Below are 24,740 nucleotides of genomic sequence, written 5' to 3'. Positions count from 1 at the left end.
CCATAGGGCTTCCAAGGCTGTAAATACGGAAACAGACTGCCACATCTTTCTCCTGTGGAGTGGCTAGTGGGTTTGAACTGCTGACCTTTCGGTTAAGCCAAGCACTTAACCACTACTCCACCAGGGCTCCTAAGTTACACTTAAATAACCTATAAAAGATTACTTTTCTAAAATTAAAACTTGAGCAAGTTAAGACAATCGTATTAGTTTTATAACATTGATTTCCAATTATACCCTTGACTCTGCATAGGAAGATAACAGGACTAAGAGAATGTTCTAATTTTCAGGAAAGAAAGAAATACACACACACACACTTTTGAGTCCTGTTTTCCTTTCTGCCTTTCACTCACAACCTTCCTTCAAGAAACAAGTGGAAGCATACATTACATTTAGGCAGGAAAAAAAAAACCAAACCCATTCCCACTGAGTCGATTTCGACTCATAGCGACCCCAGAGGACAGAGTAGGACTGCCCCATAGGATTTCGAAGAAGCAGCTGGTGGATTCAAACTGCCAACCTTTTGGTTAGCAGCCACAGCTCTTAGCCACTGCGCCACTAGGCAGAAGTGGTCAGGAATTCATGGATGGTAACAGTGTGGGTCATTAAACTAAGGGTCTTGTGCACTGAGTCAGCACTGCCAAGCAAAAAGTTAATTCAACTTACATGGGTGGGAAAAAGAATGTCAGCAAACCACTGCAGTTATTTGTCGATGGATACCCTAAAGCCTCAATTTGATAACCTAAAAATATACTCATATAGTGTATACACAAACACACACGTCTTATTTATCTATATACACATAAACATTACCCTGGGCATTTTAAGTAGAGTGACTGAAATGTAAATAGAAATGAAGTATTACAAAACTCACAGAACTTGAAAATAATTTTCCTTTTCTTAAAAAAAAGCTGACATTCTTGAGAATAGCGCTAGCAGATGCGGCCTGGTCTCTACAAATAGACAGTTGATTTTAAAAATAGATGGCCATTGTTGTTTATTTATTTTAGCATATACTTCTGAGATGTTTCCTTACAAAGAGGGAAAATAAACTCAATGTATATATATATTTTTTATAGTGTTCACTAACCCTGACCGCTGTACTAGGAGACATCATTCCAGGCTAGTGGCAAGACGCTAGCACTGACATCTCGGCTTCGGTTCCTGCTCACACAGGATCACCACACATGGCACCTTAACTCTAACAGGGCTCTGCTCACACAGATCACCACACATGGCACTTTAACTCTAACAGGGCTCTGCTCACACAGATCACCACACATGGCACCTTAACTCTGACAGGGCTCTGCTCACACAGATCACCACACACGGCACCTTAACTCTGACAGGGCTCTGCTCACACAGATCACCACACATGGCACTTTAACTCTAACAGGGCTCTGCTCACACAGATCACCACACATGGCACTTTAACTCTGACAGGGCTCTGCTCACACAGCATCACCACACATGGCACCTTAACTCTGACAGGGCTCTGCTCACACAGCATCACCACACACGGCACCTTAACTCTGACAGGGCTCTGCTCACACAGATCACCACACATGGCACCTTAACTCTGACAGGGCTCTGCTCACACAGCATCACCACACACGGCACCTTAACTCTGACAGGGCTCTGCTCACACAGGATCAACACAAGGCACCTTAACTCTGACAGGGCTCTGCTCACACAGGATCACCACACAGGGCACCTTAACTCTGACAGGGCTCTGCTCACACAGGATCAACACAAGGCACCTTAACTCTACCAGGGCTCTGCTCACACAGATCACCACATATGGCACCTTAACTCTGACAGGGCTCTGCTCACACAGATCACCACAGACAGCACCTTAACTCTGACAGGGCTCTGCTCACACAGCATCACCACACATGGCACCTTAACTCTGACAGGGCTCTGCTCACACAGCATCACCACACAGGGCACCTTAACTCTAACAGGGCTCTGCTCACACAGGATCACCACACATGGCACCTTAACTCTAACAGGGCTCTGCTCACACAGGATCACCACACATGGCACCTTAACTCTAACAGGGCTCTGCTCACACAGGATCACCACACAGGGCACCTTAACTCTGACAGGGCTCTGCTCACACAGGATCACCACACATGGCACCTTAACTCTAACAGGGCTCTGCTCACACAGCATCACCACACACGGCACCTTAACTCTGACAGGGCTCTGCTCACACAGGATCAACACAAGGCACCTTAACTCTGACAGGGCTCTGCTCACACAGGATCACCACACAGGGCACCTTAACTCTGACAGGGCTCTGCTCACACAGGATCAACACAAGGCACCTTAACTCTACCAGGGCTCTGCTCACACAGATCACCACATATGGCACCTTAACTCTGACAGGGCTCTGCTCACACAGATCACCACAGACAGCACCTTAACTCTAACAGGGCTCTGCTCACACAGCATCACCACACAGGGCACCTTAACTCTAACAGGGCTCTGCTCACACAGCATCACCACACAGGGCACCTTAACTGTGACAGGGCTCTGCTCACACAGGATCACCACACACGGCACCTTAACTCTAACAGGGCTCTGCTCACACAGGATCACCACACATGGCACCTTAACTCTAACAGGGCTCTGCTCACACAGGATCACCACACACGGCACCTTAACTCTGACAGGGCTCTGCTCACACAGGATCACCACACAGGGCACCTTAACTCTAACAGGGCTCTGCTCACACAGCATCACCACACAGGGCACCTTAACTCTGACAGGGCTCTGCTCACACAGGATCACCACACATGGCACCTTAACTCTACCAGGGCTCTGCTCACACAGATCACCACATATGGCACCTTAACTCTGACAGGGCTCTGCTCACACAGATCACCACAGACAGCACCTTAACTCTGACAGGGCTCTGCTCACACAGCATCACCACACATGGCACCTTAACTCTGACAGGGCTCTGCTCACACAGCATCACCACACAGGGCACCTTAACTCTAACAGGGCTCTGCTCACACAGGATCACCACACATGGCACCTTAACTCTAACAGGGCTCTGCTCACACAGGATCACCACACATGGCACCTTAACTCTAACAGGGCTCTGCTCACACAGGATCACCACACAGGGCACCTTAACTCTGACAGGGCTCTGCTCACACAGGATCACCACACATGGCACCTTAACTCTAACAGGGCTCTGCTCACACAGCATCACCACACACGGCACCTTAACTCTGACAGGGCTCTGCTCACACAGGATCAACACAAGGCACCTTAACTCTGACAGGGCTCTGCTCACACAGGATCACCACACAGGGCACCTTAACTCTGACAGGGCTCTGCTCACACAGGATCAACACAAGGCACCTTAACTCTACCAGGGCTCTGCTCACACAGATCACCACATATGGCACCTTAACTCTGACAGGGCTCTGCTCACACAGATCACCACAGACAGCACCTTAACTCTAACAGGGCTCTGCTCACACAGCATCACCACACAGGGCACCTTAACTCTAACAGGGCTCTGCTCACACAGCATCACCACACAGGGCACCTTAACTGTGACAGGGCTCTGCTCACACAGGATCACCACACATGGCACCTTAACTCTAACAGGGCTCTGCTCACACAGGATCACCACACATGGCACCTTAACTCTAACAGGGCTCTGCTCACACAGGATCACCACACATGGCACCTTAACTCTGACAGGGCTCTGCTCACACAGGATCACCACACAGGGCACCTTAACTCTAACAGGGCTCTGCTCACACAGCATCACCACACAGGGCACCTTAACTCTGACAGGGCTCTGCTCACACAGGATCACCACACATGGCACCTTAACTCTAACAGGGCTCTGCTCACACAGGATCACCACACATGGCACCTTAACTCTAACAGGGCTCTGCTCACACAGGATCACCACACAGGGCACCGTAACTCTGACAGGGCTCTGCTCACACAGGATCACCACACATGGCACCTTAACTCTGACAGGGCTCTGCTCACACAGCATCACCACACACGGCACCTTAACTCTGACAGGGCTCTGCTCACACAGGATCACCACACATGGCACCTTAACTCTGACAGGGCTCTGCTCACACAGATCACCACACATGGCACCTTAACTCTGACAGGGCTCTGCTCACACAGATCACCACATATGGCACCTTAAATCTAACAGGGCTCTGCTCACACAGATCACCACAGACAGCACCTTAACTCTAACAGGGCTCTGCTCACACAGCATCACCACACAGGGCACCTTAACACTAACAGGGCTCTGCTCACACAGGATCACCACACATGGCACCTTAACTCTGACAGGGCTCTGCTCACACAGCATCACCACACATGGCACCTTAACTCTGACAGGGCTCTGCTCACACAGGATCACCACACAGGGCACCTTAACTCTAACAGGGCTCTGCTCACACAGAATCACCACACATGGCACCTTAACTCTGACAGGGCTCTGCTCACACAGATCACCACACATGGCACCTTAACTCTGACAGGGCTCTGCTCACACAGATCACCACACAGGGCACCTTAACTCTGACAGGGCTCTGCTCACACACATCACCACATGTGGCACCTTAAATCTAACAGGGCTCTGCTCACACAGATCACCACAGACAGCACCTTAACTCTAACAGGGCTCTGCTCACACAGCATCACCACACAGGGCACCTTAACACTAACAGGGCTCTGCTCACACAGGATCACCACACATGGCACCTTAACTCTGACAGGGCTCTGCTCACACAGCATCACCACACATGGCACCTTAACTCTGACAGGGCTCTGCTCACACAGGATCACCACACAGGGCACCTTAACTCTAACAGGGCTCTGCTCACACAGAATCACCACACATGGCACCTTAACTCTGACAGGGCTCTGCTCACACAGGATCAACACAAGGCACCTTAACTCTACCAGGGCTCTGCTCACACAGATCACCACACATGGCACCTTAACTCTGACAGGGCTCTGCTCACACAGGATCACCACACATGGCACCTTAACTCTGACAGGGCTCTGCTCACACAGATCACCACAAATGGCACCTTAACTCTGACAGGGCTCTGCTCACACAGGATCACCACACATGGCACCTTAACTCTGACAGGGCTCTGCTCACACAGGATCACCACACACGGCACCTTAACTCTGACAGGGCTCTGCTCACACAGGATCACCACACATGGCACCTCAACTCTAACAGGGCTCTCTTACCTGTTTGGTAATGTCATATACAATGACAGCTGCAGCAGACCCTCGATAGTACATGGGAGCCAGTGAATGAAACTGTTACAAGAACAATGACGAGCGTGAGGCCAAAGTGAACATATTTTTTACAATTCCAAATTAAATATACAATTTTTATCCCACATCATCTCTTTAAGGCCTTTATAAATTCCCCTATTATTTTCTCAGAGTTTACATTAAAAAATAACGTTTTCTCCCCAAGTATACACACGGTTTATAGGCCACGAAATCTACTCACAGGCAAAGGCCAAAAATAAATTTTATTTCACATGTTGCGGTTCTGTGAGTTTTCCTTTCTCTGCTGCTCATCACTTCTCTAATACAGGCAGTCCTCGGGTTATGAACATCCGACTTACAGAGGACTCATGGTTGCCCTTTAACGTTATGTAAATTTGCCCTGACTTTGAAATGATTGAACGACCCCTGCTCATAATATTCATCACAATCATCTTCACTTGCTGCATGTGCAGCTTTTAAACCACTGAAAAGGCTTCAAGTCTTTTCTTGTACTAACCAAAAACCAAAACTGTTGCCATCAAGTCGATTCTAACTCACAGCAACCCTACAGGACAGAGGAGAACTACCCCACAGGGCTTCCAAAAAGTGGCTGGTGAATTTGAATTGCCGACCTTTTAGTTAGCAGCTGAGCTCTTAACCACTGCACCACCAGGGCTCCTTTTGCACTAAACCAAAAAAAACAAAAAACCCCCGCTGCCCTCAAGTCAAATCCAACTCTTAGCGACCCTATAGGACAGAGGAGAACTGCTCCATAGGGTTTCCAAGGAATGGCTGGTGGATTCAAACTGCCAACCTTTTGATTAGCAACCGAGCTCTTAATCACCGCCCCATCAGGGCTCCCTTGCACTAAGGTAAGGCTTAAAAAGAACCATACACACCTGTCCTGACTTACCTACAAATTCAGCCTAATGACTTAAAGACACAGTCAGGAATGTCACCTGGGACAAGCCTGTATGACTGACGCAGAGCAATCCCTCATTAGGATTATACAGCAGAAAGAAAGAAAGATGTACGCCAAGGTAAGGAGAATAGGGCGCTGGCAAAGATCACAAAGTCTACTGAGCCAGGAATGGGGAACGCTGCAGCAAAGGTGGCCTTAGCCAGCACTGGCCCTTAGGTCCAGGTGGCCGCCATCTCTCTATGCACAACTTCCATGCCTACCTAAGGTCCCCAGATGACCAGACGCTTCATCCCAAATGTTAACAAAGCAGTGTAACTGGTCACGAGTCATTTATCCCCAGACAAGATGGATAGTTATCCTGAGAATACAAACTTTATATAGATTTTGGAGAAGTGTTTTGTCTCAATTTGCACCCTTTTTTTTTTAATTAAAAAAATATGTTGGAGAGGTTTTGAAAGTCACTAAGAAAAAGATAATCAGCTCAACAAAAAAATGGACAAAGCGTATATACAGATAAATCACACAGGAAGAAATACAAATTTTGTATTTTAATATTTAATAAATAATTTAAACACATTCAACTGTAATAAAAGAAACGGAAGTAGAAACAATGGTAGGGTACTTATTAATTTAACAAATATTAAAAACGACTTATAGCATCCAGTGTTGGTATGGATCTGAGAAGCAAGGCACTCTCATACACTACACAGGAGTGTATCCTAATACTATTTCTCAAAGCTACTGTTGGTAATACTAACCAAAAGTTGACATGTGCATACCTTTTCACCCAGCAATTCCATTTATAGGAATATATACTGGAGTGGACATCACACACAAACAAGGATACTCATCCATATACCCAAAACCAAACCAAACCCACTGCTATAGAGTAGATTCCGACTCATAATGACCCTATAGGACAGAGTAGAACTGCCCTATAGAGCTTCCAAGGAGCGCCTGGTGGATTCAAAGTGACGACCTTTTGGTTAGCAGCTGTAGCTCTTAACCACTATGCCACCAGGGTTTCCCTCATCCACATAGGGAGAAAAATTTGAGAACAAGTTAAAGGTCTGCCACAGGAATTGACTCATAATATATGTATAAAGTAGAATATTCCACAACCACTACAATGATGAGGATTTTGATTGGCAGGTACAGTTGTCTCTGACACACTGTTAAACGAAAAACTAGTCTCTAAGCAGTAATCGGCTTGACGGCACTGGGTTTTTTGAAGCAGTGTACTAAAAAGCACAGCATAATTTAGGGTAAAATGTATATAAATGTGTGTTGTGCAGGTATAAAATAATGTTCTTCAAAACGTCAATGGTGAGATGTCTAGTGATTTTACATTTTCCTTATAAGAGTTTAATATAATAAACATTGTATAAATTTTTATAATAATTTTTAGGTATAATCATTTTTAAGAAAAAAAATGCAGCGACTTTTATTGGGGATTTAGGGGAGGGAAGCCGAAGAAAGATGTAGCAGCTGCTTCTGGAAAGATTACAGCCTTGGAACCCTATGGGGCGGTTCTATTCTGTCCTACTGGGTCACTAGGAATCTAAATTGACTCCACAGCAATGGGTTTGGCTTTGGTTTGGTACAGGGAGGGAACAGGAAGTGAAGGAGTGGAGAATCCTGAAGTTTCTCTGGCCAACAAGAGAACAAAAAGTCATTCATTCTTATTTCTCACAAAATATTTGTCATTGTGTAAATGCTTGCCAAATTAAAATGATCATATTTGGAAGTTTTGAGCACATCTGTTCCCTAGGTTTCCTTTTTATCACACACCAGTGTGACGGGTAACAGGCTACCCTTCACCACTCTACTTCCCTCTATGCAAGTCTCCATCTTGAAGAGGAATTACTCTGGAGTCTCTGTGGGTCTCAAAAAGTAGAGGGCCTGGTGAAGCTCAGGATGACCAGAGGAGTTCAACAGCTGGTCTGTGCAAAGGCAGAATACGACAAAGGGCCATGAGCCGCTGTTCTCCTCTGCCCAGGGAACTCGTGCCCACCCACTCACCACGTGTGCCTCCGTACTAACTGGCTGCACAACACTGCATGCCTGCCCATGAACACGTGCACACCCGTTCACCACGTGTGCCTCTATGCCCACTGACTGCCCAACACTGCCTGTGTGCCCGTGAATACCTGACCCCCCGCTCACGTGTGCCTCCATACCCATTGACTGCCCAACACTGCCTGTGTGCCCGTGAACACCTGACCCCCCACTCACCATGTGCGCCTCCATACCCACTGACTGCCCAACACTGCCTGTGTGCCGGTGAACGCCTGATCCCCCGTTCACCACGTGTGCCTCCATACCCACTGACTGCCCAACACTGCCTATTTTTTTTTAATAATTTTTATTGTGCTTTAAGTGAAAGTTTACAAATCAAGTCAGTCTCTCACATATAAACTTATATGCACCTTACTACATACTCCCATTAACTCTCCCCCTAATGAGTCAGCCCGCTCCCTCCTTCCAGTCTCTCCTTTCATGACAGTTTTGCCAGTTTCTAACCCTCTCTACCCTCCCATCTCCCCTCTAGACAAGAGATGCCAACACTGTCTCAAGTGTCCACCTGATACAAGAAGCTCACTCCTCATCAGCATCTCTCTCCAACCCATTGTCCAGTCCAATCCATGTCTGATGAGTTGGCTTCGGGAATGGTTCCTGTCCTGGGCCAACAGAAGGTCTGGGGACCATGACCGCCGGGATTGTTCTAGTCTCAGTCAGATCATTAAGTCTGGTGTTTTTGTGAGAATTTGGGGTCTGCATCCCACTGCCCTCCTGTTCCCTCAGGGGTTCTCTGTTGTGCTCCCTGTCAGGGCAGTCATCGGTTGTGGCCAGGCACCATCTAGTTCTTCTGGTCTCAGGATGATGTAAGTCTCTGGTTCATGTGGCCTTTTCTGTCTCTTGGGTTCATAATTATCTTGTGACCTTGGTGTTCTTCATTCTCCTTTGATCCAGGTGGGTTGAGACCAATTGATGCATCTTAGATGGCCGTTTGTTATCACTTAAGACCCCAGACGCCACACTTCAAAGTGGGATGCAGAATGTTTTCTTAATAGAATTTATTTTGCCAATTGACTTAGATGTGCCCTGAAGCCATAGTCCCCAAACCCCCGCCCTTGCTCCGTTGACCTTCGAAGCATTCAGTTTATCCAGGAAACTTCTTTGCTTTTGGTCCAGTCCAGTTGAGCTGACCTTCCCTGTATTGAGTGTTGTCCTTCCCTTCACCTAAAGTAGTTCTTATCTACTAACTAATCAGTAAATAACCCTCTCCCACCCTCCCTCCCTCCCCACTCTGGTAACCACAAAAGAATGTGTTCTTCTCAGTTTAAACTATTTCTCAAGATCTTATAATAGTGGTTTTACACAATATTTGTCCTTTTGCATCTAATTTCACTCAGCATAATGCCTTCCAGGTTCCTCCATGTTATGAAATGTTTCACAGATTCATCACTGTTCTTTATCGAAGCGTAGTATTCCATTGTGTAAATATTCCATAATTTATTTATCCATTCATCCGTTGATGGACACCTCGGTTGCTTCCAGCTTTTTGCTATTGTAAACAGTGCTGCAATAAACATGGGTGTGCATGTATCTGTTCGTGTAAAGGCTCTTATTTCTCTAGGATATATTCCGAGGAGTGGGATTTCTGGGTTGTATGGTAGTTCTATTTCTAACTTTTTAAGAAAACGCCAGAGAGATTTCCAAAGTGGTTGTGCCATTTTACATTCCCACCAGCAGTGTATGAGTTCCAATCTCTCCGCAGCCTCTCCAACATTTATTATTTTGTGTTTTTTGGATTAATACCAGCCTTGTTGGAGTGAGATGGAATCTCATCGTAGTTTTAATTTGCATTTCTCTAACAGCTAATGATTGAGAGCATTTCTTCATGTATCTGTTACCTGCCTGAATATCTTCTTGAGTGAAGTGCGTGTTCATATCCTTTACCCACTTTTTAATTGGGTTGTTTGCCTTTTTGTGGTTGAGTTTTAACAGGATCATATAGATTTTAGAGATCAGGCGCTGGTAGGAGATGTCATAGCTGAAAATTTTTTCCCAATTTGTAGGTGGTCTTTTTAATCTTTTGGTGAAGCCTTTAGATGAGCATAGGTGTTTGATTTTTAGGAGCTCCCAGTTATCTGGTTTCTCTTCATCTTTTTTGGTGATGTTTTGTATTCTGTTTATGCCTTGTATTAGGGCTCCTAACATTGTCCCTATTTTTTCTTCCATGATCTTTATCGTTTTAGTCTTTATGTTTAGGTCTTTGATCTACTTGGAGTTAGTTTTTGTGCATGGTGTGAGGTATGGGTCCTGTTTCATTTTTTTTTGCAAATGGATATCCAGTTATGCCAGCACCATTTGTTAAAAAGACTATCTTTTCCCCAATTAACCGACACTGGGCCTTTGTCAAATATCAGCCGCTCATATGTGGATGGATTTATATCTGGGTTCTCAATTCTGTTCCATTGGTCTATGTGCCTGTTGTTGTACCAGTACCAGGCTGTTTTGACTACTGTGGCTGTATAATATGTCTAAACACATGTAGAGTGAGGCCTCCCACTTTCTTCTTCTTTTTCAGTAATGCTTTACTTATCCAGGGCTTCTTTCCCTTCCATATGAAGTTGGTGATTTGTTTCTCCATCACATAAAAAAATGTTGTTGGAATTTGGATTGGAAGTGCATTGTATATATAGATGGCTTTTGGTAGAACAGACATTTTTACTATGTTAAGTCTTCCTATCCATGAGCAAGGTATGTTTTTCCACTTATGTAGGTCCCTTTTAGTTTCTTGCACTAGTACTTTGTAGTTTTCTTTGTATAGGTCTTTTACATCTTTGGTAAGATTTATTCCTAAGTATTTTATCTTCTTGGAACACTGCCTATTTTTAACCCACCCTTTGGTGACTGACTGCTCACATGTAGAAAACAAAATCAGAATTCTTGCCCAAAGGGAGGAAAAAGCAATGCATTTATGAAACATTCCTGTTTTGCTAAGGCTAGGGAATGCATCTAAAGTGTCCTTCTAGCCCAATTATACAAACTGCCTACTTTAAAAACATAAACCTCCATATATCCACTTTATCAGCCAAAGGAGAAGAGTCAGTAGAAAATTTATCTTCAAAAATCGAGACCCATGTAGACTCAAGCACAAAAAGTAGCAAATAGTGTACATATTCTACGACAGAGTTCATTTCTATCTCCGAGGACACAAACTGAATCTAAAATGGTCACTGGTGTGCAGGTCTCATGAATTATTGAATGGATTTTTGTATATGATGCATTACTCATTATTTTCTTCCTCTAAATGGAATCACTTTGAAATAAATCTGTTGGTGAAGCCATTTAAAAGACTTTACTGCCAGAGACTTGGGTGTTTTAATGAGTTAAAAGTTCACATCTGGGTTCCAAAACCCAATAATGCATTGACCAAAGGATAATATTTGTGAAGGACAAAAAGATAAAGCACTTCTAGCCTTCAATGTATACACCATCCTCCATACGAATATAATGCAAAGGCACCACAATTAGTCTTAACACCCCACAGGACATAATTCAATAACTGTGGGGAAATAAGTCTGATGGAGCACTCACAGAAAAGATTCTTCTAGAAATAAAGTTCACAATCACAGGACCTTGAAATAACTACGTTTTTTTTTTTTTTCAATCTCACCTTGAAAGGTTATTTAAAAATTCATATAACAGATGCCAATTCAAAATCCCTTTTTCCCTAACTCTGCAACAAAGTATCCATAAGGCCAAATTAAAAAACTAAAGCGTTCAGATAACTCTCAGATGTCATTTAATTACTCAGAAAAACTCAGGGAATTGTATAAAGCTCATTTGCCTCCCCTGACAAAAAATAAATAATAGCTGGGTCTGTCTTCATGTGTGTGATTGTTTATTTCCTAATTGCTGTACGTCTACATGGTAAAGGGCAAGGGAATGGCCTCCTTCAAGCACTCAGAGCTACTTAGGCTTCTCAGAGCTCACAGATGGATGCCAGCCTTGCCACCACCTCCAGCAACTGGAAGAAGGATAAATGGGTACAATCTTTCTGGGAAGCAACTGAAGGCTGTATTTCAAAAGTCTTGAAAAATGTTCATACACTTTGACTCAACAATTCTGCTTTTTAAAGCAAATAATCAGAGATGGTCACAGAGTAACCAGATTTACTCTAGAATTATTATTTATGCTGGAAAGTTGGAAACAGCTTCAATGTCTAACAATTGGGGAACGGAAACAAGTTTTGGCTTAGTCACGTATTGGGTAGCAATTAAACTTAAGTTTTCGAAGAATTTTAAATGGTATGTAAGGCAAGGAGGCAGAGTGGTTTCTCCCCAGTGGAGCCCTGGGTGCTGAATGTGTTTTTTGGAAAAGAGGTTTCCTGGCCAAATAATTTTGAGAAACACTGCATATAATAAGCTCTTCTATAAGTTTCCAAAGAATTATTAGTACATTAAAATAGATAAAGAAACCTATCTATTTTAGCTTTAATTCAGAATTTCCTTTTTATTATTATTATTATTATTACTTTTTTCAAGTTATGTTAACATCTGGGGACCTACTATGGAGCACTGATGGTGTAGTGGTTGAGAGTTTGGCTGCTAACCAAAAGACTGGCAGTTCAAATCCACCAGCCACTGCTTGGAAACCCTACGGGGCAGTTCTGCTCTGTCCTACAGGGTCACTATGAGTTGGAATCAACTAGATGGCAACATGTGTTTTGATTTTAGGGACCTACTGGGAGCCCTGGTGGCACAGTGGTTAAAAGCTACAGCTGCTAACCAAAAGGTTGGTGGTTTAAATCTACTATTTGCTTCTTGGGAGAATAATGTGGCAGTCTGCTTCCTCGAAGATTACAGCCTTGGAAACCCTATAGGGCAGTCCTACTCTGTCCTATAGGGTTGCTGTGAGTTGGAATCGACTGGATGGCAGTGGGTTTGGTTTTTGGTTTTGGGAGGGACCTATTGTGCTCAGAACCCACCTTAGAGGCACAGTATGAAGAGAACAAGACTGAAGAATATTGGTTCTCATACTTTGTAAAATGAGGGGTAGAGGTGGGGGTAAGGTCAGCAGTGGCAGTAAGGTGTTTCCCCAGCTCTGTGATTCAATGACTATACTCATGGCCAAGGAACATCAGGCTTCTGGACGGAACCTTCTCCCCTCGCCCGGCTCCTGATCCTGTTGAATATCTGACCTGTAACACAAGCCTCCCTTGTGTGTACCTTGTGTGCACACACATGTACACACACACACGTATACACACACACACACACACTACCGAGCAGCACAGTGAAAGGCATTATTCCAGGAAACCTCCTAACTCCCCAGACCACCCAGTATGCTTGAGGCAAAATTTCTTAAAGGCAGGTAGGTGCGTGGCATCATAAATTCCACAGCAGCACAGTGCTACGTGTCAAGAAGGGGGGAGGGGCAATAAACTAGGTATCCAACCCTCAGAGGCTCCCTCGAGGCTCTGCTTCCACATCCTCTGCCCTGGGGCCTGGGATGAGCAGGGGTTGCTCATACACTGTGATGTTTCAGAGAACACGCTGCCCTGGTGAATGCCACTGACGTAGCCACGGGCATCAACGCTGACCTCTGGCCTTTCTCGGGGCCAGGGCACAGTCAGAAGCCCTCACCCTCCCACGGAGCACTGTGGCCATGGAGAGTCAGGGGCAGAAGCCAAGACATGCCCAGAGGCCATCAGGATTCCAACAGAGGGAAGTGGTAGGAGAAAACGCCTGACATTCCCAACATGCTCAGCTGGCAAAAGTTGAATGGAAAAATTCTTTGCCTAATGTTCTTTCATGCCATTCAGAGGAATGTTTCCAATTTATGCACAGACTCTATCCACACAAAAGCAGAGGGCCTTTTTTTTTTTTTTTTATGGATTCTTTCAGTTAATGTGCTTGTTTTTTTTTTAATTGTACTTTAGATGAAGGTTTATAGAGCAAACTAGCTTTTCATTAAACAATTAATACACATATTGTTTTGTGACATTGGTTGCCAACTGCACGACACGTCAACACTCTCCCTTTCTCGACCTTAGGTTCCCCATTACCAGCTTTCCTGCCCCTCCTGCCTTCTTGTCCTTGCCCCTGGACTGGTGTGCCCCTTTAGTCTTGTTTTGTTTTATGGGGCTGTCTAATCTTTGGCTGAAGGGTGAACCTTAGGAGTTAATTCACTGCTGAGCTATATGGGTGTCTGGGGGCCATACCATACTCTCGGGGGTTTCTCCAGTCTCTGTCAGACCAGTAATTCTGTTTTTTTGTTTTGTTTTGTGTGTGTGTGACTTAGAATTTTGTTCTACATTTTTCTCCAGCTCTGTCCAGGGCCCTCTATTGTGATCTCTGTTAGGGCAGTCAGTGGTGGTAGCCAGGCACCATCTAGTTGTGCTGGACTCAGTCTGATGGAGGCTGTGGTAGTTGTGGTCCATTAGTCCTTTGGACTAATCTTTCCCTTGCATCTTTGGTTTTCTTCATTCTCCCTTGCTCCAGACGGTGGGGTATCTTAGACAGCCATCACAAGCTTTTAAGACCCTAGATGCCACTCACCAAAGTAGAATGTAGAACATTTTCTTTGTAAACTATGTTATGCCAGTTGAGCTAGATGTTCCCAGAGAACATGGTCCCCACAGGTAGAGGGGGGCCTATTTTGTACGGAATCCAACAGTATGTAAATTTGTACAGAAAAAAGGCTAGAAGATCATATGCCAAAGTATTAACAATGGTTATTTCTGAATTATAGGCAGACCACCAATTTTTTTAATATTTCTGAATCATTAAAAAAAAAACTTTAAACATGACACATTACTTTTACGATGAGGGGACAATGTCTTTTTCTTTTCTTTTTCTATTTCCTTCTTAGTCAAAGTGCTTCCTCAGCGTTCAGGGATCAGAGGGTTGAAGAAAAAGCCTCAGGAGGGATCTAGGTTTTAGAGGCATCTGCTATGAGCTTGACTCCTTAGCTGACCAGGTGCGGTGCAAATCTTCATTAAGTACCAAGATGACACAACACAAATAAAAACATCTTTCTCCAAAAAAGGTGTTGGTGGGGGGGTGAGGCTGTTATGGATTGAATTGTGCCCCCCAGAAATATGTGTTATAAATCCTAACCCCTATAGCTGTGGTTATCGTCCCATTTGGGGTGGGTTTTCTTTGTTTTGTTAATGTGTCAGTATTAAGGTGGTCTTCAATCACTCTCTTCTGAGATACAAAAGAGCAGCAAAAGAGGAAGAGATGGGGAAGACATACGCCGAGCCACAGGGAGATCACTGAGAGCAAGGCCCTTCCTCCAGAGCCCACAGAGAGAGAAAGCCTTCCTCCAGGGAGCCGGCAATGGGTGTTCTAGCCTCCTAACTGTGACGGAATAAACTTCTGTTTGTTAAAGCCACCCACTTGTGGTATTTCTGTCTTAGCAGCACTAGATCACTAAGACGGGCTTACAGATTGGTGTCTTCTAAAAGGCAAGGAAACAAACTTGAATAGCACGTGAAACAGAAGTGGGCTTTTGTGATGCAGTGGAAATGGTACTCTGCAGCTTTTGTCCCACCCATGAAGCACCCAACTGCAGTGACCTCAGCTCACATTCCTGTCTCTGGTGGCAGGCAGATGCAGCTCCTGCAGCCAGAGAACTCAGCACCACTCCATCTCTAATCACTGCTTTGTGCATCTGAAGACAACGCCGTGATACCAGCACGGGGTCAGTGTGGCCGGACCTTGCCACTCAGCTGGTTGAGTCTCTCCCGTCCCTGGCTCTCACATCCGAGATAAGACTCACTGCACAGAGGGCAGGAAGCAAACACAGCCCAGGACTGTGCGTAGGCCAGGAGGAAAAGGCCAGGGCCAGGGTGCCCCAGGTGGCATTGCCCCAACCCGGTGCTCCCTGGGTGGGCCACGCCTGGGCTCACCCACAGCTGCTCCGCACCTCTGCACAGCTGTGGGCAGGAGTCTGCCCTGTGGAGCGGGCCTGCAGAGGATGCTTTCCTGAGTCCACTGACAAGCACGTGGGGGTTCGTTCACTCCCAGGCGCTCACACCCTCATACTCTGGCCCTTTGGTTTGGCCTCTGCCCCTCGCCCCCATGCTGTCTGGCACCATCCACAGGGCCTTCAGAGCCGGATGAATGTCACACCCCCATGGAGTTCATCTCTTCTTGACTGGTGGTCCCAAAGTGTCCATTGGAGCAGTTAGATACTGCAATATCCAGAGGGGCCCTGCTTCTAACTTCTCAACTAGGATATTTATTTACCATAGAATTTATTTATTTGTAACTTTTTGTTGTGGACATTTCCAAGCATGCACAGGAGATGAGAGCACGGTGTAATGAACTTCCATGTTCCCACCACCTCGCTCCAAAGTCCTTACTGACACACCAGCCAGCCTCCTTTCTACCCTCGCCTCACGTATCCCACCCTGAAGTAGAGAAAATACATTTTCTCCAGTGTTTTAATATTAGACAGGATATATTTCCTTGTTTGTTTTAGTATAGCTGTATAAGCTGTGATTAATCTCTAGTCTTCAGAAAATGGCACAGATTCTGTTCAAGATATGGCTGAGCAGCCTATTCCACTCTTAACAAACACCCTAATACCTTACGGCATGTTTTCTCCTGTTCACAATGGGTGATTGAGAGCTTGACATAACTAACGCCATAACGATGCTCTAAGTAATCTCTAAAATCATTTTATATTGTACCAGCTGCAGGGGTCTCTTCCAAAGGGGTGCGGAGCTCTCTCAGCTCCTGTGGCCTTGGTCTCTCAGTTCCCTTGAGAAATGGCCTTCAGCCTGCAAGACAGCAGCTAGAAAAGCTGCCTGACACTTTTGATCTGCAATTTTCTTTCCTGCGCCTTATCTCAGTCAGAGTGGACTTGGCAGAGCAGTTCCACGAGCCGAGAGATTCTTATTTGTCAGCCTGTTACAAACATACAGATTAGAGTCAGATGTCTGACATGCATATCTTTAGTTTAATAAAGAGTTTCTTGTAGTTGTTTTGTGATGTATAAGACCATCTGTGGGCTACGTACTCAAAAACATTAGGTAACCCTGACCTTCCCCCTATAAAACTCTCCTGCTGGCTCTTTAGAATTAGATAGAATTTGGGAGAAATTTAACCCCTCTGTCTCTTGTACACTGGTGTTCAATAAAGCCCTCTTGCTGCTTACCTCCTCCTATCTCATTATTGGCTTTGCGGCGGGTGGCTTGAATCCGCAATTTGCAGTAACAACCCTACCACCACAGCAGTCTCTTGAAGCAAATACTTGGCATTACATTGCGTTCACTGTAAATCAGGGTGATCTTTCCTTATAATGTAAGTCAACCTGTGTCACTTTCCTGTTCCTTCTAACTTATTAAGTATACAATCCACACTCCACACTATGGTCTCCAAGGCACTAGTTGCTCGGGCCCTGTCCCCTCTCTGCTAGCCCCCCGGCCCCCCAATTGTCAATCACACTGAACATGGAAGCCTTCGCACGTGCTTTCTTTGGCCTGAGCCCTCTTCCACTGGACACCCAGAGGCACACACCCTCACTTCATCCATGCCTTTGCTCAACTGCCACCTCCTCCAAGGATCCTTCCTTGAACGCTAACTGGCCATAGCAGGAACTCAACCAATATTCAATAACTGAACACATTTGATAAACCAATAACTCTGTGAGGGCAGGTAGAGTAGATTGGATTGTTTTCACTTTATAGAAGAGAAAACTGAGGCTCAGAATGGTTAGGTGAATTGCCCAAAGACACACAGCTCTTAAATGGGAGAGCCAGACCTTGAAACAGGTCTTTTGACTCCAAATTCCATGCTTCTTCCACTTCCATGTGGCTTCTCTGAAATAAAACATTGCTCAAGTTGATGTAATTAAGGTACGTTAAGTTGATTCATTCATTCAACAGGTATCTCCTGAACACTCAGTGTGTGACAGGAACTGTTCTAGGCAATGGGGAACCAGGTTGTGGTAGTGAGAATAATGGGCCCCCAAAGATGTCCAGGTGACAGTGGTGGTTCAGTGGGTGAATATTCACCTTCCATGCAGGAGACCTGGGTTTGAGTCCCGGCCAGTGCACCTCACGTGCAGCCTATACCCATCAGTCAGTGGAGGCTTGTGTTGCTATGATGCTGAATAGGTTAACCTCCAGACTAAGACAGACTAGGAAGAAAGTCATGGAGGTCTGCCTCCAAAAATCAGCCAGTGAAAACCCTATGGATCATAACAGTCGGCTCAGCAACTGATCGTGGGGATGGCACAGAACTGGGCACAGTGTTTTCTTTTGCTGTGCATGGGGTTGCCACAAGTCAAGGGCCAACTCAATGGCACCTAACAACAACCACAACGAAGATGTCCACATCCTAATGCCCAGAGCCTATGAATATGTTACGGTGCATAGCAGCTGTTAATCAGCAGACCTTGAGATGGGGAGATTATCCTGGATTATCCAGGTGGGCCCAATGTAGTCACAAGGGTCTTTATAAGTGGAAGAGGAAGACATGAGGGCAAGAGTCAGAAAGAGACTGGAAGATGCCAAGTATTGCCAGTAGCAGCTGGCTTTGAAGACAGAGGAAGGGGCCATAAGTCAAAGTTTGCAGGTGGCTTCTAAAAGACGGAAAAGGCAAGGAAGTGGGTTCTCCCTTAGAAACACCAGAAAGGAAAGCAGCCCTGCCAACACCTTGATTTTTGCCCGGTGAGACCCATTTTGGACTTCTGGCCTCCAGAACACTAAGAGAGTGAGTTTGGGTTGTTTTAAGCACTAAGTCTGTGGTGATGTGTTTCAGCAGACACAGAAAACTGATGGAGAGGATGAAGACGGTAAACACAATCCAGCCCTCACCAGTGCCCATTCTAGGAGTGAGGATGAGTTAGGCTCCTTCAGAAGGCTGCTCTGGCTACAGAATGCCTTCAAATCATGAGGCCTGTGTTCTGAGGGGACCCCAGCTGCTCCTTTTTAGATGTGGCCCTCAGCACCCCGGGAGCACTGCTCTTTTACTCCACAAAGTCTACTCGCCTAACTTCCTATCCAAGAATGACATTCATAGGCTGCAAGCTTCACAGGCCCTTTCACCTGTACTTAAGTAGACTTAGGAGATGACCTGAAGTCAGTTCCAGAGAGAAGGAGAGGAAAACAGAAGTAGATAAAGGGCTTCTTAGAGTCCTAATAAAAGTATACGTGTGCCCCCTGAAGCTCTGCCTGCCCCCTTTGCCATGACATTCTCTGAGAGTTGGCAGATAGAAAACTGGCAACGGCCCAGGAGGCACCCATAAAGCCTCCTAAGTAGAAGCTACTTAGGGTGTCCCGGCTAAGACACACACTACAAAAAGTCATTGCCCTGCTTGTAGAGAAACTCATCTGGAGGGCCCAAGCCAGCCCTGGGAAGATCAGGGAAAAGGAGACCCAGGGAAAGGAACTAGGAGAACCTCAGCTGCCGGGAACAAAGAAAACAGCAGAGTCCTTTCTGACAGTGAGCAAACACAGAAAAGGCAAGGGGCTGGAATCTATTTTGAAGCAACAGAAGCTCATATTTGCTTTTCAAAATCAACTCACTGATGGAGATGTTTCTATCTGCTGTGCAAGAAATCTGTCTCCTGCTCCCTCCGCCTCTCCATTTTCCTTCACTCTCAGCTTTCCTGTCTGCTATGGATTAAGTTGTGTCCCCCCAAAATACATGTTGGAATCCTAAACCCCACACCTGTGGATGTAATCCTGTTTGAGAATATGGTCGTCTTTGTTATGGTGATTAGATCATACCCGGGTAGGGTAGGTTCTAAATCTAATCACTTACGAGTTACAAAAAGAGCAGATCAGGCACAGAGGTGCACACACGGAAGACAGATGCAACGTGAGGGTTGTCTACAAGCCAAGGAACCACGGGGCTACTGGGAAGGAAGGAATCGACAAGGCCAATACCCCTATTTGGAATTTTAGCCTCCAGAACTATGAGAAAATAAATTTCTGTTCTTTAAAGCCACCCTCTTGTGGTATTTGTGTTACAGCAGCACTAGGAAGGAGTCCTGGTGGCACAGTGGTTAAGAGCTCGGCTGCTAACCAAAAGGTGGGCAGTTCAAATCCACCAGCTGCTCCTTGGAAACCCCATGCAGCAGTTCTACTGTGTCCTCTAGGGTCGCTATAAGTCGGAATCCACTTGATGGCAACAGGCACAGGTAGCATTAGGAAACTAAGACACTGTCTCCCAGGCTGATGTCAGAAATGTTTAACATGATTCTCCAAGGATGTCCTAAACTGATTTTAACGTATCGACACGGACTTCTTCTTTCTTTATAAGGGACTTTCTGACACTCAAGAGGGCAACTCTACACCTAGTCTCCTACTGTCCTAAATGACATCCAGCCTTTCCTCCCCACCCCTGCGCCAGCACAGCCACCCTGGGGCTCCTGTCTTCTCCTATCCGGGTTCCACCACTCCCTCCCCTGACACCTGAGGGCTCCAGTTTCTTCTATCACCAACTTTTAAGTATTACTGAACCTCTTCAGCTGTAACTCTCTCAGCCAAATGGATCCTGAGGTCTCCATGGAGGCCTCTTTAGAAAATGGCACTTCTAAAAGTGATAAGGCAGTCGGCCCTAACGACAACCATCTACCTTGTTTTTAGTAGCATAAACTCATCCATGAAGAGAAATGAAGTCCTGGTACCTGATACAACATAGATGAACCTCGAAAACGTCATGCTGAGTGAAATAAGCATGATAAAAGGACAAATATTGTATGATCCCACTTACATGAAATACCTAGAATAGGCAGATGTATAGAGATCGAAGTTCATTAGTGGTTACCAGGGGTGGGTGGGAGACTTACAGCTGAAGCGGAGTTATAGTTGAAGGGGTGCTGAGTTTCTGTTTGGGGCGATGGGAGGCTTTTGGAGATGGATAGTGGTGACGGTTGTAAAACACGGTCAATGCAATTAATGTCACTGAGTTATATACTCGAAAATGATTAAAATGGCAAATTTTTGGTTATATATATGTTACCACAAAAAGACTTTTTAAAAATAGATAATAAACTCTATTTTAGCTTCTGTTCTTTATTATATAATTTCATTCAGTTTTTCCTTTGGGGAAGGTTACTGGGGGATGAAGGGAGGAAATATTTCCCTTATCAGGATCTCAATGGGCACTTGTCAAAAGCACCATTGTTCCATGAAGAGGGGAGGGGGAGCAAAAACCTGTTTACTCTCCCTTTCCCACGGGAAGGGTCTGGCTGTGAAAGGCTGATGAAAAGAGTTGGTGGGTTTGTGAGAAGGTGTGACAGGGTGAAGCTATTCCTCTTCAAAATCAGGTTTAAAAAACTCTTTGCCATTGAGCTGATTCAACTCCTAGCCACCCTACAGGGCAGAGCAGAACTGCCCCCACAGGGTTTCCAGTGCTGTAGCCTTTACGGAAGCAGACTGCCGCATCTCCTCCCAAGCCACTGGCGAGTTCCAACCACCAACCATTCAGTTAGCAGCCGAGTCCTTAACCACTGCGCCACCAAGGCTCTTTACATTGGGTTAGGAGGAGGCTTTTAAGTGCGTGTAGTTTGCGGCTGTTGTTTGTAGCTGGGGCCTCAGGGAGAAAGTAAACAGCAACTCATTCCAGGGGCATAAGAGGCCCCATTCTTCAAGACCTTCAAAAGGCCAAAATTTCCTGACTTTAGCAGCCTCTGAAGAGTGAACTACTTCCCTGACCACAGACTCTGGGGCCCTGAAGAAAGAAGGAAAGAGAGCAGAAAAGGTTCTTTTGATGTTTGTACGGCCGGAACTTGACCTTAGATATTTGCTGGTCTTCAGTTCCCTTGGCGACCTCAAATCCCCATTCAGACTGATTCCCGGCATCTAAGCACACGTTCTCCAGTCATTGCAGACTGGTAGCCACTTCAAACGCTAGCCCAGCGCAGGCAGCAGGCAGTATGGCCCACCAGCACTGAGGCCCAAGCCTTACTACTGCCACCAGGACGCTGTCAGCTCGTGGAAGGCATGCACAGGCCTCTTTCTTCTTTGGGTACAGAAAGAACAAATAAGGATTAAACAAACCTAGGTGGGGCATACATTAATTTTATTACATTATTTTCTGCGTCCTTCTGAAATGCTTGAAACATTCCACAATTGAAAAAAGATTCTTTTTTTCCTAATTTTTTTTTTATTTTGTTGCTGTTGTTGAGAATATACACAGCAAAACACATACCAATTCAAAACTTTCTACTTGTACAATTTAGTGACACTGATTACATTCTTCAGGTTGTGTGACCATTCTCATCCTCCTTTTCTGAATTGTTCTTCCCTCATTAGCATCAACTCACTGTCCCCTAATGTTCCTATCCAATCTTCAAGTCGCTGTTGTCATTCGATCCTACAGATGTAGTTCTTAAGAGAGCATGATGCTCAAGGCAGAAATTTTTAATAGTTAAGCTAAATTATTGTTTTTAAGAAGACTTTAGGGGATATTTCTGGTTCAGGGTTCAAAGATTATCTCAGGGCAATAGTTTCAGGTTTTCATGCACCCTCCATGGCTACAGAAAGTTTAGAGTCCATGAGAATTTAAAATTCTGTTCTGTAATTTCCCTCTTTTGATAAAGATTCTTTTATGGAATCTTTGATCAAAATGTTCAGTAATGGTAGCCAGGCAGCATCCAGTTCTTCTGGTCTCATAACAAAGGAGTCAGTTGTTTATGGAGGCAATTAGCCACACATTCCATATTCTCCTCTTATTCCTGACTCTCCTTGTTTGTCTGTTGCTTCAGGTAAATAGAGACAAATTGTTGTGCCTTGGATGGCCACTTGCAGATGTTTAAGACCCCAGGCACTGGGCAACCAACTAGGAAATAGATCAGAATCACTAAACACGTTGTTAGGCCAATTAAATGGGATATCCCATGAAAACACGACCCTAAACCTGCACACCGAGGAACCAAATCCCATGAGGTTTTAGGTTGTACATAAGCAGCCTCAGCAGATACTTTTTTTTTTTTGGTTGTTGGTTGCTGTAAATATATCTATCACACAAGTTTCGCCAATTCAACTTTTTACAGGTGTACAAATTACTGACAACAATTAATCAGCCGTGTAAACCTGCCCTTAATCAAAGCAATTTTTCCATCACTGTTAACACCCCTTTCCCCCTTCCTCCTGCCCCTGGTAACCACTAATAAACTTTGGTCTCTGTACATTGGCCTTTTCTTGTCTTTTTATATAAGTGAAGTCATGTGATATTTGTCCTTTTGTAATTGGCTTATATTGCTCTGCATAACATCTTCAAGCTCCATCTATGCTGCAGCGTGTATCAAGGCTTCATTTGAACACTACTGACTGAGTAGTATTCCGTTGTATGTATGTATCACATTTTGTTTATCCACTCATCCATTGATGGGCACTTAGGTTATTTCCATCTTCTGGGTATTATGAATAGTGCTGCAATGAACATTGGTATACAAGTCTCCTTTTCAGTCTCTGCTTTCAAGTCTTTTGTGTATATGTACCTACGAGTGGAACTGCTGGGTCACACAGTAGTTCTATTTTTCATTTTTTTGAGGAACCGCCACACTGTTTTCCACAACAGCTGTATCATTTTGCATTCCCACCAGCAATGGAAAAGGGTTCCAATCTCCCCACATCCTCATCAACACTGGTTATTTTGGGTTTTTTAATCTCAGCCATCATACTGGGAGTGAAATGGTATCTCAGTGTGGTTTTCGTTTGCATCTCTCTGATGGCTAATGATGCTGAGCATCTTTTCATGTGTTCAATGGTCATCTGAATGTCCATTTTGGTGAAATGTCTATTCAAGTCCTTTGCCCATGATTGGTTATTTGTCTCTTTGTTATTAAGTTACTGAAGTTTTATATACATTTTGGTTATTAGATTCTTATCAAATACATAGTTTCCATAGATATTATCCCAGTCAGTAGATTGTTTTTTCACTTTTTTGTCAAAGTCTTTTGCTGAACAAAACTTTTTAATTTTTATGAGGTCCCATTTATTTATTTTGTCTTTTGCTGTTTGTGCTTTTGCTATTAGATAATCCATTGTTAAAAGCTAGGCCTGACAGTACTGCCCCTGCTTGTCCTTCTAATAATTGTATGGTTTTAGTTTCCATATTTAGGTCATTAATCCATTTTGAATTTGTTTTTGTTTCTGGTGTGAGGCATGTAACCTGTTTCATTTTTCTGCATGTGAAAATGCAATTTTTCCTAGCACCATTTATTAAAGAGACTTTTTTTCTTCCATCAAATGGACTTAGCACCCTTATCAAACATCAGTTGACCATAAACGTGTGGGTTTATTTCTGAACTGTCAATTCTACTCCACTGGTCTATGTGTCTATTGTCACAGTAGTACCAGGCTGTTTTGATTACTGTAGCTGTATAATATGTTTAAAATCAGGAAGTGTGAGTCCTACTTTGTTCTCTTTCAAAACTGTTTTATTTATTCGTGGCCTCTTGCCATTCCATAAAAAGTTGAGGATTGGTTTCTCCATTTCTGTAAAGAAGGCTGTTGGAATTTTGATCAACATCATGTCGAACCTATAGA

The 24,740-nt window shown here is 44.7% G+C and overlaps 1 protein-coding gene across 7 annotated transcripts in view; it reads right to left on the bottom strand.

Annotated features, from left to right (window-relative positions):
- The window catches only part of RAB31 (RAB31, member RAS oncogene family), a 236,042-nt gene that overhangs the window by 78,555 nt on the left and 132,747 nt on the right, over window positions 1-24,740 (bottom strand). For 6 of the 7 annotated variants that reach the window (XR_010323495.1, XR_010323498.1, XR_010323497.1 and 3 more), the window contains one exon: window positions 5,260-5,331. The exons of the other annotated variant lie outside the window; for it this stretch is intronic. Coding sequence is in view for 3 of the 6 variants with exons in the window: in XM_064294727.1 (XP_064150797.1) it covers window positions 5,260-5,331 (72 nt within the window). In the remaining 3 variants the exon portion in view is untranslated. The remainder of the gene's footprint in view (window positions 1-5,259; window positions 5,332-24,740) is intronic. 7 annotated transcript variants of the gene reach the window in all.

Source organism: Loxodonta africana, chromosome 11 (assembly GCF_030014295.1).
Source record: "Loxodonta africana isolate mLoxAfr1 chromosome 11, mLoxAfr1.hap2, whole genome shotgun sequence".
NCBI classification, from domain to species: domain Eukaryota; kingdom Metazoa; phylum Chordata; class Mammalia; order Proboscidea; family Elephantidae; genus Loxodonta; species Loxodonta africana.
This window is presented reverse-complemented; position numbering and strand designations above follow the sequence as displayed.